Source organism: Cyclopterus lumpus, chromosome 9 (assembly GCF_009769545.1).
Source record: "Cyclopterus lumpus isolate fCycLum1 chromosome 9, fCycLum1.pri, whole genome shotgun sequence".
Taxonomy (NCBI): domain Eukaryota; kingdom Metazoa; phylum Chordata; class Actinopteri; order Perciformes; family Cyclopteridae; genus Cyclopterus; species Cyclopterus lumpus.
The window spans coordinates 2,132,578-2,150,000 of record NC_046974.1 but is presented as its reverse complement, the minus strand read 5'-3'; the positions used below and the strand labels follow the sequence as shown (position 1 = coordinate 2,150,000).

General features: G+C 43.9%; 4 protein-coding genes across 7 annotated transcripts in view; 3 read left to right on the top strand and 1 right to left on the bottom strand.

The window, feature by feature from the left end:
* LOC117736890 (SH2 domain-containing protein 3C-like) overlaps nt 1-11,861 on the top strand; it is a 23,858-nt gene extending 11,997 nt beyond the window's left edge. The window contains exons 6-12 of the mRNA XM_034542534.1: nt 277-377; nt 7,686-8,086; nt 8,436-8,551; nt 9,140-9,311; nt 9,781-9,892; nt 9,969-10,175; nt 11,155-11,861. Coding sequence (XP_034398425.1) covers nt 277-377; nt 7,686-8,086; nt 8,436-8,551; nt 9,140-9,311; nt 9,781-9,892; nt 9,969-10,175; nt 11,155-11,342 — 1,297 coding nt within the window. The 3' untranslated portion in view covers nt 11,343-11,861. The remainder of the gene's footprint in view (nt 1-276; nt 378-7,685; nt 8,087-8,435; nt 8,552-9,139; nt 9,312-9,780; nt 9,893-9,968; nt 10,176-11,154) is intronic.
* Nucleotides 1,752-6,089, bottom strand: LOC117736891 (UDP-glucuronosyltransferase 2C1-like). 2 transcript variants are annotated; one of them, XM_034542536.1, is made up of 2 exons: nt 6,014-6,089; nt 1,752-4,312 (listed from the first exon to the last, which is right to left on the bottom strand). In XM_034542536.1, the coding sequence occupies exon 2, from the start codon at nt 4,296-4,298 to the stop codon at nt 2,718-2,720; it is 1,581 nt and encodes a 526-aa protein (XP_034398427.1). In that variant the 5' UTR covers nt 4,299-4,312; nt 6,014-6,089; the 3' UTR covers nt 1,752-2,717. The 2 variants fall into 2 exon arrangements, with proteins under 2 accessions (XP_034398427.1, XP_034398426.1); XM_034542535.1 differs by having other exon boundaries at nt 2,002-4,312; nt 4,636-6,088.
* Nucleotides 11,862-12,517: 656 nt separating the features above from the next.
* Nucleotides 12,518-16,631, top strand: tor2a (torsin family 2, member A). Of its 3 annotated transcripts, none has more exons than XR_004609998.1 (6): nt 12,518-12,716; nt 13,464-13,729; nt 13,882-14,057; nt 14,527-14,654; nt 14,764-16,117; nt 16,183-16,631. XR_004609998.1 is itself a non-coding variant. In XM_034542537.1 (5 exons), exons 1-5 carry the CDS (start codon nt 12,602-12,604, stop codon nt 15,006-15,008), a joined length of 930 nt encoding a protein of 309 aa, XP_034398428.1. In that variant the 5' UTR covers nt 12,518-12,601; the 3' UTR covers nt 15,009-16,631. The 3 variants fall into 3 exon arrangements, 1 of the variants encoding a protein (XP_034398428.1); XR_004609999.1 differs by having other exon boundaries at nt 14,764-16,312; nt 16,365-16,631; XM_034542537.1 differs by having other exon boundaries at nt 14,764-16,631.
* On the top strand, nt 15,105-16,631 carry LOC117736893 (transcription elongation factor SPT5-like). The gene is made up of 2 exons (XM_034542538.1): nt 15,105-15,217; nt 16,086-16,631. Exons 1-2 carry the CDS (start codon nt 15,202-15,204, stop codon nt 16,388-16,390), a joined length of 321 nt encoding a protein of 106 aa, XP_034398429.1. The 5' UTR covers nt 15,105-15,201; the 3' UTR covers nt 16,391-16,631.
* Nucleotides 16,632-17,423: the final 792 nt, after the last annotated feature.

Sequence of the window (17,423 nt, the reverse complement as noted above, 5' to 3'; positions counted from 1 at the left end):
CTGGAGGAAATTTATTCAAATTTGGCACAAAACTCCACTTGGACCCAAGGATGACCTCATTAGAATTTGGTGGTGAAAATAGATACATTACTTCATCAAATGTTTGATATCGTTCATAGTAGTTTATTATATTTATTTTGTTACTTTTTATGTATATTAAATTAAAAACAGATATCGTACCTCTCTCTTCTAGTTTCCAAAACAAAAAAAAATGTCCTGTCGTAATAACCATTTCCCTCCCTCTCTCTCTCTCTCTCTCTCTCTCTCTCCATGCAGTCCTTCCTCTCTCCACAGGGGGGCAGAGATCGACAGGGAGCAGGACCACCGGCCTCCACTGACTGCTGGAGAACCCTCCCTTTCTCCTCTGAACAACAACAGTGAGTTTAGTACCAAACTAAAGTCAAAAGCCCAAAACTACAAACTAAATATATATATATAATAGTTTGTAGTTTTTGTAAAACAAAATATCAAAAGATATGATAAAAACAACTGAATGGGAAAACGTGATAGCATATTGTATCTCAACACAATAACGTGTTAAAAGCTGTAGAACGGTAAGTGAATGCACTGCTATCGGATTACAATAACCCAAAACTCATTCAGTAAATAGTGTAAGAAGATACCAATGAGCTTCAAGCTTTGGTCGTTAAGGATAACACCTGCTTCTGGGAACAGAAGAGTAATTTAATATGTCACCATTTATTTGTATTAGTCTTTATTTAACAGAGACAACACTCATTATTAATCATTTATTCAAAATGTTCTAGTCATTGTGCTTTTCAGGAACACATTCACATCCAGTTGTGTCGCGATGACCATCACTAGAAATCAACCAGCCCTTAGGCCCCTAGACAATAACAAGATACATGTGCAAGGTTTTTAGATTAATAATATTATTAATAATATTTTATTTCAAGAAAATTATCAAAAAAGCAAGAAATCCTTTTAAACATTAGATATGGACTAAAACTAATAACTTATCTCGAGGTCTAACTTTTCACTAAAGCGGATTGTAAATTATTTACGTAATTACATAATTTATTTTGTTTATCTTTCTAATTATCAAACACACAAACCATCTGCACACTACAGTCAAATGTTTTGATTATATTTGTGTCAAACATTGACATTTCAAAGACATAACCGTTGTTATCAGATTATTTTAGTATATATTTGTGTCGGTTGATAAGTGCGGCACAGAAATATCAAAAGACAAACATAGATTTAATGTTTATAATAAAGATGTGCTCACACCACACACACTACTCATAGTCATTCAGACAGTCTGAGGTTTGGGGGGCATAAGCGGAACGTACAGAGTTCGGCTGGGGAGCTTTCTTGTATACCTTCTGTCTCCAGATACAGCATCCACGATAACATGTCAAAGGGAATGTCATAAATACACAGAAACTTCAAACACAATGGCAATGTGCTACCTGATTACAATAACCCAAAACTAATTCAGCTACGTAAGAAGATACCTATAAGCTTCTAAGCTTTGGTAATCAAAGATAACACACGCTTCAAGGAACACAACAGGTTTTACTCAGTGAGTATTATCAAACTATTTGGTACCGTTCAGCAGCTGAGATAGCCCATCTTTCAAATAGGGAATCAATAAATAGTATTAATTTAGTCAAAGAATGTTAAAAGGAAGAAACAAGACAATACTTCCTAGAACACAATACTTCCTATATATACATTTGTTTGATGTTTCTAGGCCAAATACATTTCAATCAGGAGAGACCAGATAAAGAAAGAATAAATGTTTATTGTTAACAGATGATATGTGATGATGGATCTGACGAAGACTGGGCGGGGCTTGGGAGGTGGAGGGGTGCGTAACAGCAACATGAACGAACTGAAGGTAGAGAGACGGTCATATTTAAATGCAACAGCAGCAAGATGATTGGCTAACGATGGCATTGTTTCATTGTGCTTATTGGATCGAGGAGACCAGCTGATCTACACAGCTGGTGTCCTGATTGACAGCCCCGAACAATGACAGCAAGTGAATAATGAGTGAGCATGCGTGTGATTGGCTGATGAATGAGAAATAATTGACGGGCTTGCAAGATTATGGTCTGGGGGATTATGGTCTGGGGGATTATGGTCTGGTCGATGGCCTCCTGTAGTCCAAACACTCCGGTCTTTGGGTGAGCAAAAGTACATACAAAATTACCAATTCTTTGTGAAGCAAATAAACAATCAATCAATACATAATGTTGGTACTTTTAATTCACGGCTTGAAATAATAATTTTGAAAACATGAATTTGTAGAACGATTTACTGAACAACACATCATCACTAAACATTACGAACAATATTTAATCATTGACCATCCACAGGGATAAACAATCTCAAGATGCAAGTTTTTTTTCTTATTTCATTTAATTCAAATAAGTGCACTAGTTATTGAGATTTAGTATTTATTTTTTCAAAAAACGTAGAAGAAATCATTAAAAAATATTCCTGGATATGCAGTGAAAACTGATCGCTGACTTAAGGTCCAACCTAACACCAAATGATATTTATTTCTGAGGTATTCTGCTATCCGACGAACACACAAACGAACAAACAAACAATGTAAACATGACTTCTTTGGCTGAAGTAATCAGATAAAAGGAGGTTTGTGAGTGAAGGTGCACACTGAGATGTGTTAGGTTACCAACGTAAGACAGATCAAGAATCCAGTTGACTATCTAGCGACATATTCTTCATTCCTTTTTGATTTTGCTTCCAGAAAACACTCTTCGCCACAAAAATGTAACCGCAGAAACAAAAACGGTCAAAACGAGCAAAACAACTGCCATTAGAAACGCCACCACATCAATCGAGTAGTACTGGATCTTAGACATCTTGTAGGACTCCGTCCTTAGATGTGCCGCTCCTTTGTGCCTCATGACGAACTCGATCCAGAACATGGCCCGGTCCATTGGTTTCATGGGCTGGTCTCTATGCAGGTTGGACAGCACCTTCATCTTATCCCTGTAGGTTGGATCGTAGAGTACCTCCTTCAGAGCCTCCAGGAAGTTGTCTTTGTTCACAGTTGCGATGTCTAGAACTTTGGCCACACCTCTTGCTTTCATCCTGAAGAAGTTGTCCGGCTGGTCGAACATGAGGGGCAGGCCGACCAGAGGGACGCCGTGGTAGATGGCCTCCTGGATTCCGTTGGTACCTCCGTGGGCCACAAACACTCTGGTCTTTGGGTGACCCAGGAGGTCGTTTTGAGGCAGCCAGTCCAAGAGTAAGGTGTTGTTGCCGAGGCCGGATGGTCTTTTGCCTTTGTGCCTCCAGATCACTTTCTGAGGAAGTTGGGCGAAAGCAGCAGCAATGTCCTCGGTGATGTCCTCGGGAAGTTTTCCCACAAGGCTTCCCAACGTCATAATGATGACGCCGTGTTCACCAGAGCTCTGGACAAAGGCCTCTAGTTCCTGAGACAGGGGCTTGGAGTGTTTGCACTGAAATCCGGACATGTAGACGATGTTTGGCATTGTGGGTCGTGGGAACTCAAAGGTGAAATCGTTCCTCATCAGCCAGATGTCTGCTGCCTGAAACAGCTCCATGTAATGGACATCCTTTCCAAAGTAACGATGGACGAATGGTTTGAAGTTGGAATCTGTGACGTACCAAACTTGAAAAACAGTAAAGAAATAATAAAGTATGTTTTTGATCCGCTCGGGAAAGGTCATCTTGTCGGTCAGCTCTGCCCCGGGTATTGGGACATAAGAGAATGGGGAAGGTGTGATTGCTTGATGCCCTTCACCCTGAATAGTCCACCTCACATTAAAGACAAGTGGAAGACCCAAACGGTGACACAGAAGTGCCCCTCCACCAATCGCAGGGTCTGTGAGAAACAAGTCATATTTGGCATCGCGGAGGCTTTGCATCAGTTTGGTATCCTCAAAGATCTCCTCCATCATCTGAATCAGCTGCTTATTCATCTCGTAGAACTGTTCCAGCAGTTCCAATTCCAGAGATATACGATCCCAAAGCGAAGCTCCATTGCGCCGCATGCTCATCATTCTGTCTACAAATAACCCAAAGCCTTTTTCGTCAAAACCAGTAGAGGAGTTGACTGTGATGGACTTGTAGTGGGGGGACTCTGGCTTGATGTACCAGCTGTCTGACGGACGCATCACTGTGATTTCGTGGCCTCTGGTGTGAAGCTCCTCCACGAGGACTCTCATGTTGATCCAGTGGCTTCCATCCACGGGGAACACCAGGACTTTACCTCCATTCACCAAGAGTGAAGAGCAGAGCAGCACCGCAAGTGCCGCCGAGGTCGGTTGGTACATCTCTGAAAGAGATTCTGACAAGAAACATAAGAAAGTTAGATCCGTCACGCTCAGTAAGTTCTTTAGTTCAAGAGTGTGAATCAACGGAATAAACATCTAGAAGCTGCACTCGTTGAACCTTACGGAGAACTAAATATAGTGTAGGTTACCTAATATGAAATATGATTGGATTAGAAGCACCAGACAGTTGCAGAACCACGTTTCATCTTAAATCTGCAGTACTTTTAGTTCTAGAGCGGTTAATTTGAGTCTGGAAAGCATCAGAGGAGCCTGGCAGTTAGAAGATGGGACTTTTACAAGTCTGGTTAGTTGTTAGATAAAGATGTTGATCAGATACCATCTGTAAGATCTTTGAGAGACATCCTCCAGGTGACAGACTCCATCAACATCAGTGGTACCTCCAGATGCATGCCATCCCGTTCGACTCAATTGAGATGAAAGAAGGTGAAACAACAACAACAACAACATTGATGCTGTTAAGAAACCCAAGCTGATTCACCCTCGGTGTCTTAACAGATACCTGAGGCTCTTCAGAGGAAGCAAATGGATAACTTCTATACCTTCGCCTTCAAAAATCTGTCCGGGAACAGAAAATGAGCTTCTCCTGGTCGCTTACAGTTCTCCTGTTGATTGGTGGGCGTTGTCCCGGCCAAATAAACACATACATCAATAAATATAAACCCTTTTTTGAAGCAGAGTTTCTATTTGCACCCAGATGAAAACAGTCGCATGGCAGCTATAAGACAATTAACACCCAATAAGGATGAATATGCTACTTTATTAGCAACAGTTAGCTCGGCGAAAAGCTTTTATTTAATAGTAACAGTTACAGTTATGGTGGATGAATGGGTCAAATGTAAGACTTTAATCCAAGAGTGAAGCATATTATTACCCTCTGACTTTGATATTATTATTATATTATTATTCTTTTCAGCTTAGTTTAGATCGCTTTAGGCAACGAAGCGTCTTCTACTACATAGCCTGCACATACACAGAGTGCACATGGCTCATGAATATGAGTTGCTGCCACAATCCCAATCATTAAGATGAACTCAAATCAAAGACTTCCTGTTTCAGTAGATGCATTCAAAGACATGTAGACGCAACCACGACAAGGCTTCCCACAAAGGATCGCCAGCAAGCGGACAGACGCCGATCCAAGACTTGCGCAACTTCCAGATCTCCTAATTACGCAACCACTCACTGTGGGAATTCCTGCCAAGGTTCACCTAAGTGTTTCTGATTGTGTGGATGTTCTCATTAAAGATGACACATATGTACTACTCCCACGACTGCTACTAGTACTATAATTAATTATAATACGATAATGATACATCTGGGTATCTAGTTCTTAAAACTGAGCGACACATTAAACGTCCAAGACTACTTTTAATAAATGTCCACGACGTCGTCATAAATGAGATCTGAGATCTGTTCCCAGAATAAAGCTTCAATGACCATGTCGTTGTTTTTCTGCTCATCCGAACCTCCGGACGTTGATCGTGTTCTCGTAGACGAACCGACGGACTGAACGTTGTGAGCGAGACCGCGTGACGAAGTGTTCATAAAACGCTTCAACACAGAAACATCTGGAGGGCTGCAGACATCTGGGAGTGCTCAGCGTTCAGCACACACACACACACACACACACACACACACGCACACACACACTCTCTGCTTCAGCTTCACATGAGTTCTTTGACGTAAACACTTACTGGTCGTCAGATGTCAGCTGGTCGACGCCTTCAGCTTGCTTGTGCGTCCGGGCTCCCTCACAGCAGACGGCCGACTGAGGAGGGAGTGGCCACTGAGCAGGACTAAAGTTCAGAGTGTGTGTGTAGGTGTGTGTGTGTGTTTAGTTATGTAAGGCGCCGTTGGATCAAAGGGTCTCACGTGGCGAACTTGAACCCTGATTACTGAGATAAGACTGATCTGTGGTGGCAGGTTGATATGAGGATGCAAATTAACCTTTTAATGTTTTAACTCTTATGCAATTTTTTTGACACACTTAGTTTTCTTTAAAACACAAAAGAAGCAATAATAACCACCGCTTTTTGACAGATAAAGAAAATGAAAAAAGCTAAAAGGTGTTTTATATGTAGTGTTTTTTATTTTGTTATATAATTTTAAACATATTAAAATAAATATATATTTATACATATATAAATATATGTATTTATATATATATACATATATATCATTTTAATCATATTAAAATATATATATGTACAAATATATTTATACATATATATATGTATATATATATTTATATATACAAATATATGTATAAATATATTTATAAATATATATATATTTATAAATATGATTACAATTATATATATATATATTTTAATGATTAAAGTTATATATAAATAAATAAAAAACGCTACAAACTTAAATAATCTTGACGTGTGTTCTCTGTCGTGGGATTTGAAGGTCATCGGCAGGAAGGTCGGCGAGTAACCAAACAGCAAACTCCATAACCTCGTTCTCTTCCACGAGATAAATGCATCACACATTAAAACAAATATGTTGGACTCAGGAGCCGAGGTGAAGGATTTTTTAAGGGGTTAACAACAAAAGGGTGAATTGTATGTGAATTCCACGAAAAGAGTTTGTTTCACGGTTGTTCCTTCAATCCTGGAGGATTAATGGGGATTAATCCGCCGCTGAAAATAGTCCCCACAATGCACCACTTCCTCCTGTTGGAGTGAGGTTTGTTCAGATGTTTCTTTCTCAGACGTCTTCTATTGAGAGACGGAGACAAAGTTGATTCGATGACTCTCATGGGAGCGAGGCACTTTATTTGTCTCTTGGGATTTCTTAAAGTATCTTTAATAATGTTTATTTTGTTTAACGGAGATCAACTCCATTAAAAAAAGGTTTAGAACAAAAAATAAATATTGATCAAAGTTGCTCAATAATAATACAAGAAAACTGAGACGTGGTATTCTCTTCTGTTTTGTTGTCTGATGATGTCATCGATGTTGATTAGTAAACATCCTATTGTCATTTTAATGTTTTCGATAGTCTCACTGCGAGTGGTTAGTGGGTGCTTTTATTTATTTATTTTCTTGAAAATATGGAGAAATGTTACTTTTAGATATTGTATTTGTACATACATTTCCAATAATACAAATAATTGTTATATACATTCATTTTGAAGTTAATGTGGATTAATCCGCCAATGAAAATAGTGCCAAAACAAATGTGCCAATTCCTTAAAAAAACTACATATTTTTGAGACTTAAAAAAGAAACAGAAAAAATATATTTTAGGAAAAAGTAAAAACCAAAGGACAAATCTTAAATGTTAAATCTTTCTTTCTTGATACAAACCGTCTCACATCAGTGGACTCAGTGGACTGAACCGTGCTGTTGTTTGCAGCCTCGGCGTGCCGGAGCCCCGGCAGCAGCGTGGCTCCGCCCCCGTCCCTCTCCGGGCGCCCGGGGACCGGCTCTCCTCATCTGGACCGGGGCTCCCCGTCCTCTGAGGATCAGGGAAGCTGCTACACGGAGCTGTACCCGGGCCCCCGGAGCTACGTGGAGAGGCTGCGGGCGGAGGACGGCTCGGCGGGCATCGATCCGCCGAGGGCGGAGGACGGGAACGTGTACTCGGCGCCGGTGGTGGAGACGGTCTCTTCCTTCAAACCCGGCGGGTACCGGTCGCGGCTGATGCCCGGGGAGAATAAACCTCTGGAGGTCGGCGTCCTGCGGCGGGTGAAGGAGCTGCTGGCCGAGGTCGACCCGAGGACGGCGGCCAAACACATCACCAAGGCCGACTGCATGGTACTGTCACGAGTACCGGTGGAGGGGAGGACTGGTGATGATGGGGAAGAGCAGCTCGCGGCCTTTTCACCGAACTTTATGGCCCACAGCATAGCTGCTTGGCTTCAGTCTCACCACAGGAAGCAGAAAGACGCAGTTAAAGAATAGTTAGAGAAGGATAGGTTGTTCAGAAGGTGGTGGAGACCAAAAACGAGAGAGAGTATAAGGCAACGCCACTTTAAATGAATGGTTGGGAACAGTTGGTGGACCCGTTAACAACTTAACTATGACGTAATGGATACTGTGCATTACAATCACCAAATATAAAGACACACTTTCAGACCAGTAAACGTGTGTCTGTGTTTCCCAGGTGGCCCGAATTCTGGAGGTGACTCCGGAGGAGCAAAGGATGATGGGAGTTAGTTCTGGGATGGAGTTGCTCACGTTGCCACATGGCCAACAGTTGAGACTGGACCTGCTGGAGAGGTGAGTTCAGAACCCTCGGAGTGTGCAGGAAACCACGTCTGGTTCGGCGGCGTCCATTGGCCCGTTTAGATGCTAACGGAGTTAAACGTTAGCACCTGAAGGCCTTTAGATGCTAACGGTGTTAAACGTTAGCATCTGAAGGCCTTTAGATGCTAACGGTGTTAAACGTTAGCACCAAACCTGACAACAGCTCCGAATTATTCAAATTAAAGAAAGTGGAAAGGCCTTTATTTGTTTGGTACACTTCATTCGTGCGACAATATAGTTTTTTTTAACTTCCACACAGAATAAGAATATAATTTTTTACCACAGATAAAGGCGTCAGCCAATCACAGCGTGCGGAACGGGATGAATTGAGCCTATATTTATTTATTTTTAATAAGAAAAAAGTAGCCCGAACCGAGACGGAAGACTTTATTACTCCTTTCAACTTGGACAAAGGCAGCGCAGGTCTACTACCCTCCACAATAAAAGCCCGACATATGTATATCTATTTTATTGGCGAGTATAAAAAGATCATAATGTACCTCCTAAAGCAATATAAGACTTTAGGGTCTTCCTCCTCCTGATGAGCTCAACTGTGTGCAGGTTCCACACCATGGCCACCACGTTGGCCGTGCACCTGCTGGGCTGCACCGGGACGACCGAGGAGCGCGCCGGCCTGCTGCACAAGATCATCCAGATCGCCGCCGAGCTCAAGAGCACCACGGGGAACATGTTCGGCTTCACCGCCGTCATGAGGGCGCTGGAGCTGCCCCAGGTGAGGAGAGGGGGGGGAGGGGAGAGGGTGGTGGCATGACATGACCTTTATCCCCGGTCTGAAGATTAACAGTTTATGATAAATAGTAAGTCATCTGCGAGCACTGCTAATGGTTTCCATTGGTTTCATTGATTGGTGCTATTAACCATTTAACTATTAATAATTAGACGTTTGCTCGTCTTAGAAGTTAGATGTCACGAAGGGCTCACCTTTATAACAGCAGAGGTGACTCCGTCTGTGGTTGTGTTGGCGTTCATTTTTGTCTTTTTTTGTCTCTGAGTTTAAAAAATAAATATTTTGTACATTTTTTTTATTATTGAAATTATTTAAAAATGTTCTGTCAGAAAAATTCTGCATTTACAGTTTCTTGGTCATCTCATGTCTTACATGTAAATTACTGATTACTCCATCAAATAATACCAAATATCCCATTAAAGATGTTGAGTTTAAATCCCTTTCTGCCTCTCAGGTGTCCCGTCTGGAGCACACCTGGACGGCGTTACGGCAGCGACACACAGAGGGCGCCGTTCTCTACGAGAAGACCCTGAGGCCGTTCATGAAGAGCCTGAACGACGGCAGAGGTTCGTCTCGGCGCTCGTCGCCCGTTCATCTTTTTAAATGACCGACGCTGACCGTCTCTGTGCGTCCGTCCTCCAGAGAGCTGTCCGCTGTCCAACACCAGCTTCCCCCACGTCACGCCCCTCCTGGCCCTGCTGGAGAAGAGCGTGGCGGTGGGCGAGGGGGCGGAGCCTTGGGAGGCGGCGGAGGTCGGGGTGGACGTGGTCATGTTCCACCTGGGGGCGGCGAGGACCATCGCTCAGCTGGGGGGCATCTACCGCTCCAACGCCGAGAGCAAACTGCAAGGTAGTTAGAATACTGACCACCAGGGGGCGACTCCTCTGGTTGTATAGAAGTCTATGCTTCATGTGTTAAAGCTGCATTATCTCTCCTGACCACCAGGGGGCGACTCCTCTGGTTGTATAGAAGTCTATGCTTCATGTGTTAAAGCTGCATTCTCTCTCCTGACCACCAGGGGGCGACTCCTCTGGTTGTATAGAAGTCTATGCTTCATGTGTTAAAGCTGCATTCTCTCTCCTGACCACCAGGGGGCGACTCCTCTGGTTGTATAGAAGTCTATGCTTCATGTGTTAAAGCTGCATTCTCTCTCCTGACCACCAGGGGGCGACTCCTCTGGTTGTATAGAAGTCTATGCTTCATGTGTTAAAGCTGCATTCTCTCTCCTGACCACCAGGGGGCGACTCCTCTGGTTGTATAGAAGTCTATGCTTCATGTGTTAAAGCTGCATTCTCTCTCCTGACCACCAGGGGGCGACTCCTCTGGTTGTATAGAAGTCTATGCTTCATGTGTTAAAGCTGCATTCTCTCTCCTGACAACCAGGGGGCGACTCCTCTGGTTGTATAGAAGTCTATGCTTCATGTGTTAAAGCTGCATTCTCTCCCCTGACCACCAGGGGGCGACTCCTCTGGTTGTATAGAAGTCTATGCTTCATGTGTTAAAGCTGCATTCTCTCTCCTGACCACCAGGGGGCGACTCCTCTGGTTGTATAGAAGTCTATGCTTCGTGTGTTAAAGCTGCATTCTCTCTACTGTCCACCAGGGGGCGACTCCTCTGGTTGTATAGAAGTCTATGCTTCATGTGTTAAAGCTGCATTCTCTCTCCTGACCACCAGGGGGCGACTCCTCTGGTTGTATAGAAGTCTATAGTACTTGTTTTGATCTTGTTTGTTTGTTACTATCTCTCTTGTCTGCACTATACCCAATAATATAATCACATTCTGCTGTTGATCCAGGGCTTGTTGTTGTTGTTGTTGTTGATGCTGCAGGTTTCAAGGAGCAGCCGGAGGTCCTGGAGCTCTTCCTGACCGACTTCCAGATGCGGCTGCTGTGGGGGAGCCGGGGCGCCGAGGAGAGCCAGGCGCTGCGGTACGCCAAGTTTGACCAGGTGCTGACCGCCTTGTCCGCCCGGCTGGAGCCGCCCGGCAGGCGGCGCGGCCCGCGGCCCTCATCTTGATCCACGCGGTCCTTCACTTCCTCCGCCAGAAGCCACATTCCTCACTGAGGACTTTAACCACGATGAAGACGTCCGTGGAACTATTCAGGATTCTGTTGCTTTTGTTCTGCGGCGAAAACAAAACAGGAAGTGGTTGATTTTGTTTTGGTGAAATGAGGCCGAGCCTCGGGCGTGTTATGAATGTGTCTCTGGAGGCTGGACCTTCCTCTCTTCATATTCAATAACCAATAACAGAATGACGTTGTGTGTGCAATGTGCGTCATCACGACTTTAATATATATTAATATTTAACGTAACGATGAGGTCACTGATGCCGTAATCAGTGCTGAGGTCAGTTCAGGGCTTTTCTTCCTGTTTCCTTCAAAATAAAACCTGTGCGGTTCCTCACACGTTCTCTCATTACATCGTTGTGTTGGAACCGACTCAACCGCACGAGAACGGAGCTTTTCTTTAACAATGCGACACATTGTATTAACGTCTAATATTTATCTGAAATGTAAATAAACATGTTTACCTCACTGTCGCGGCGGATTATTTTATTTCTTGGGCTTCCACTAAAACCTCTGAAGACATTAGAGTGATGTTCTTTACATTGTGGGTGTTGGTGACATCACAACAACCTTTAAAAGGACTACAGAATAGTTCTCTCTCAATGAAACATGGATCTCTAAAGTGGTCGTCTTGCAGTCATAAAAAAGTTTGATTCCCTCTAAAGTGGTCGTGTTATGACTGGATGAATAAATAAATAAAAGTTCTTTCAGTTCAGTTTTTACAAACTGGACATTTTTTCTAAAATTACTAAATATTTTTTATTTTAACTTTAAGTCATTACAAATATAATTGTCTAATATAAAGTGTCTAAAAGTTCATATTCTGTTGAATTATTTACTTATAACACGTTCCTCTGCTATTACATAAATGTTTTAATTATATATTTTTTATTGTATATGTTTTGTAATAATATAAATAACAATTTTTGAATTATTATTCATTCATTTAGTAAAATAATAAATATAGAGCGAGAAAAGAAAATGTCACTTGTTGTCCCAGACGTTTGCTTTCTGGACCGCGGTCTTCCAACGTGTCCCCTCTTCCGCATTCAGCCCCGCGCCAGATGCCTTCTGGGAAATGCAGTTCTTTCTGTCACTTCGTTACGTGTTCCCGGACGGACTTCCGGTACGCGGAAAGACTACAAGCGGACCGGTTGCGGTTGTGGAGAAAGTTCTTCCGGTTTCTCTGCGTGCCAGCAGGCCGCCGAGATGTTAGCCGTGCTGTCCGTGCTGTGTCTCTGTAGTCCGGTCCGCGGAGTCTTCCAGAAGCTTTACTGCAGCATCTCAGACAGCTGCGACTGCGACTTCAAGCCGAACATCAGAGGTGAGGCGCGAGCGGCCGCTAACGGTCGCGAGCGGCCGCTAACGGCCGCTAACGGCTGCTTCCTGCTAGCTCGCGAGCTAAACAGGAAGTCCTCTCAGCTGTTAGTTAAAGGAGAAATTAAATCATTATTTTAATAGCTCTGAACTATGGAGGGACTTTGTTAATATGCAGCACGTGAAGGGACGTTTTTTTATTTATGTAATAACATTTATTATAATAAATGTTCATACACACATATATATATATATATATATATATATATATATATATATATATATATATATTGTGGAATGTAACTTAGTTACTGAATTACTGTACTTTGAGCTTAATTATTTACATGTGCTGCTACTTTTTACTCAGAGGTAAATATAGTACTTTTTACTGTTTCAGAAATAAATATAGTACTTTTTACTGTATTACATCTCAGGTGTGTATATATACAACTTGTTATTGTCTCAGAGGTAAATATAGTACTTTTTACTGTACTACATTTCAGAGGTAAATATTTACATTTATTATTAATAATAATATGAATGTAAATATTTACCTCTGAGATATTATTAATAATAATATGCTTTATTATTTGGCACCAGGGTGTAAAGCCAGTTCCTAAACAAGTGTTGTTTCCTGTGTAAAAGTACTTTTAGCTCCTCACTTCCTGGACCCTTTTGGGGTAAAAAGGGCTTTTTAACACGTTTTATTCTGTGACATCGACGTCTCCGTTGTCCTAATTCCATGACCCACCAGACCTGGAGTGGGACCTCTATAAGAATGTGTACGGGCAACACCTGGCCCAGGACATCGTGTCGGAGGAGGTGGCGAGGTTCCTTCAGAATAAGAGCCCCGAGCGGCCCCTGGTGCTGTCCTTCCACGGCTCCTCGGGGACGGGGAAGACGCTGGTCGGCTCCATGCTGGGAAACCACCTGTACGGCTCGGCCATGAGCAGCCCGTACGTGCACACCTTCGTCCCCGCGCTGCACTTCCCCTCCCCCGACCGGGTCAAGCAGTACCGGGTGAGTCAGGGGTCAGGGGTCAGGGTTCAGGGGGTCGGCAATCTCCATTTAAGCAGTTAAAAGAAATAAAGTAAATATTGTAGTCTTTACTGTACTACATCTCAAAGGTACATGTTGTACTCCCCCCCCCCCCCCCCCCCCCTTGGTTTCAGGAGGAGCTGAAGAGGTGGGTTCTGGGTAACCTGACGGCGTGCGCTCGCTCCGTCTTCTTGTTCGAGGAGATGGAGAAGATGCCTCCGGGCGTCATCGACATATTGGAGCCCTTCCTGGGTCCCTCGCACGTCGTGTTTCGCACCAACTACCGCAAGGCCATCTACGTCTTCATCGGGTACACACACAGACAGACACACACGCACACACAGACACACACACAGACACACACACACAGACACACACGCACACACACACATCTATGAATGTGTTTCATCAGAGGCCAAAACACCGTAGTGCAGTTAAACATACGACTGGAACATGGAAAGCAGAATTACAGCGTCAACATTAACCCGGAGTTATCGCTTCTGCTGTCGGTACTTTAAAAAGCTCCCGGAGTGAGATGTCCTCCTCGCTCTTTGTCTCTTTGTCTCTATGTGTCCGTCTGTGTGTCTTTGTCTCTTTGTCTCTATGTGTCTTTGTCTGTGTCTTTGTCTCTTTGTCTGTGTCTTTGTCTCTATGTCTCTGTGTCTCTTTGTATCTTTGTATCTCCGGCTCAGTACAGCGTGACACTCACCCGATGGCAGAGAGGAGACAAAGATTCAAAGTGTGTCTTCATTTGAGGTGTGGTGGTTGTCTCCCTGCAGCACCACAGGAGAGGAGGTGATCAACAGGAAGGTTCTGGAGAGCCGGCTGGCCGGACGCGACCGCGAGGAGATCCGGTCGGACGACTTCCAGGACGCCATCGCACGGGCGGCGTACAACAGCTCAGCCAGTGAGTGTCCCTCCGCCTCCCGGTTCATAGTCACGTGTGCGTTTGTCTTCATAGCCTTCAGGATGACGTCATAGACGATAACACTGAAGTGACTTCTCTCTCTCCGCAGGCGGCTTCTTCCGCTCCGCCGTCATCCGGCAGAAGCTGGTCGCTCGCTTCGTGCCCTTCCTGCCGCTGAACCGGCGCCACGTGGAGCGCTGCGCCCGCTCGCAGCTCTGCCAGCGCGGCTGCTGCGGCCGCGGCGACGTGGTGGAGGCGGTGGGCGGAGACATGACCTACGCCCCCGTCCCGGGACACTACTTCTCCACCACCGGCTGCAAGGCCGTCCCCGCCAAAATAAACCTCTTCCTGTGAGCCGAAGGGGGGGGGGGGGGGGGGGGGGGGGGGGGGACGCTCACCAGCTGCGCTCACCAGCTGCGCTCACCAGCTGCGCTCAGGGGGGGAATTGAACTCGCAGCTTTGTGCCGTCACTGCAGAGGTTCCCTGAAAGCATCGTGGGTGCGAACCAGGAGCCGCGTGTCGCTCCGCCTTCTCCTCCCTTTAATTTATGAACTCTGGAGTCGGTACGTTCATATTTCAGTATTTATTCAGTTATTATTGATCTTTTTGCTCCGCGGCCACCCATCAGTCACACTGGTCTTCTCCCAGTTCACCCACAGCTGGAGGTCCGCCGCCTCTTTTCTCAACATGCACATTCTTTTTATTTTGAGAGTTCGACTACAAAGGGATTGAAATGTTAAAAAAAAATGTTTTGTTGATTTACGTCTGAATGTGGGTGAAAACAATGCTAATGTTTTGTTTGTTAAAATGTGTGTTTGAGCTGGTTAATGAGGCAGGAAGTCACTCAACAACTAAGAATCTAGAAGTGGGATCTAATCAGATTTTTAAGCGCGATGTTTTCATCATCATCACAGAACTAAATTGAATGAATATCATTTAATTAAATGATATCTGCAAACGCATATCCTGGAATAAGAGCCTAATTATCGTTCAAATATCCTCTTCACTCCTCAGCACAACAACATGTTGTACATACTAAAACATGCACAACGTCCACAAGTATTCATCTTCCAGGAGGCTGCTTTTTTATTTTTAAATGAATTTGAGTTTTAGTGCACCGTCCTGCCACCAGGGGGCAGTAAAGCCTTTAAAGTAAAGTTCACCTTTTTGTTATTCAGTTGAGCTCTGTAAAAGTATTTTGTGTCTTTTTAATGTAAATTGTGTTGTAAAGATGTTTCTTGTGTAAACACACGCAAAGTGCACTTTAACTCTGTGGGCGAGGAAATGGACCTGCAGCCTCTGTGAAGGCGGACTGCGCCCAGAAGTCAGTGAACGCCACGCGGACACACTTTGAATTCTGAGTTTGAATTGTTGACGACTCGTGAATAGACGAGACAATAAAAATCACAATTAACTGAACTGGTGGTGCAGCAGCAGGTGGATCATCCAGGTGGAGCGTCCAGGTGGAGCATCCAGGTGGAGCGTCCAGGTGGAGCGTCCAGGTGGATCGTCCAGGTGGAGTGTCCAGGTGGAGCATCCAGGTGGAGCGTCCAGGTGGAGCATCCAGGTGGATCATCCAGGTGGAGCGTCCAGGTGGAGCGTCCAGGTGGATCATCCAGGTGGAGCGTCCAGGTGGATCATCCAGGTGGAGCGTCCAGGTGGATCATCCAGGTGGAGCGTCCAGGTGGATCATCCAGGTGGAGCGTCCAGGTGGAGCGTCCAGGTGTTACTGGTGACGCGGCCTTCCTTGTTTAAGCCACACCGACCGCCTTCAGACGTGTTTCTATTGTTTGTGTCTTCCATTGTTCTTTGAACCACTAAGTTTCAGGTCTCAGCCTCTGAAGCTGGAGCCTGAAGCCAAAATACAACTTCTGTACGAATATAATGAAGGAAAATGAAATGTAAACGAACAACAACACTGTTGTGTTCTCTTTGAGAGAAAAGAAAAAGTCCATTAAATTGACATTTTTCCAGTGATTGATTGACTTTGCTTTGAAAAGATCTTTTAAAGTAGTCTCATATATTTTATTTGTTGTTGTTTACTACGGTTTACATTGATGACCACTTTTCATGTCAACACAAACACCCATACTTTAATACTATGTTTAAAAAAAAGTTTTTACAGAATTGCCCAATATGATTGGTTTATAAAACCTTATTTAAATAAATATAATATAATTTTTTTTACACCCTGATTTAATCGTAGTTAAAGGCAAATTTATTTACTTGTTTTTGTCAAAACAGCTTCAATAAGCAAGATTAAAAGAAATGTTTTATGAATAAACCAGATGTGTCTAATGTTTTTATGGAACATGTTAAATCCTTAAAGCACCACTAGTGGCCATAAAACTGTGTCATTAATATAATTATAACTTCTGGTTCTGAAAAGTGAAGTCTATGCCAGGGGGCTACTCCTCTGGTTGTATAGAAGTCTATGCTTCATCTGTTAAAGCTGCATTCTCTCTAGTGACCACCAGGGGGCGACTCCTCTGGTTGTATATAAGTCTATGCTTCATGTGTTAAAGCTGCATTCTCTCTCCTGACCACCAGGGGGCGACTCCTCTGGTTGTATAGAAGTCTATGCTTCATGTGTTAAAGCTGCATTCTCTCTACTGACCACCAGGGGGAGACTCCTCTGGTTGTATAGAAGTCTATGCTTCATGTGTTAAAGCTGCATTCTCTCTCCTGACCACCAGGGGGCGACTCCTCTGGTTGTATAGAAGTCTATGCTTCATGTGTTAAAGCTGCATTCTCTCTACTGACCACCAG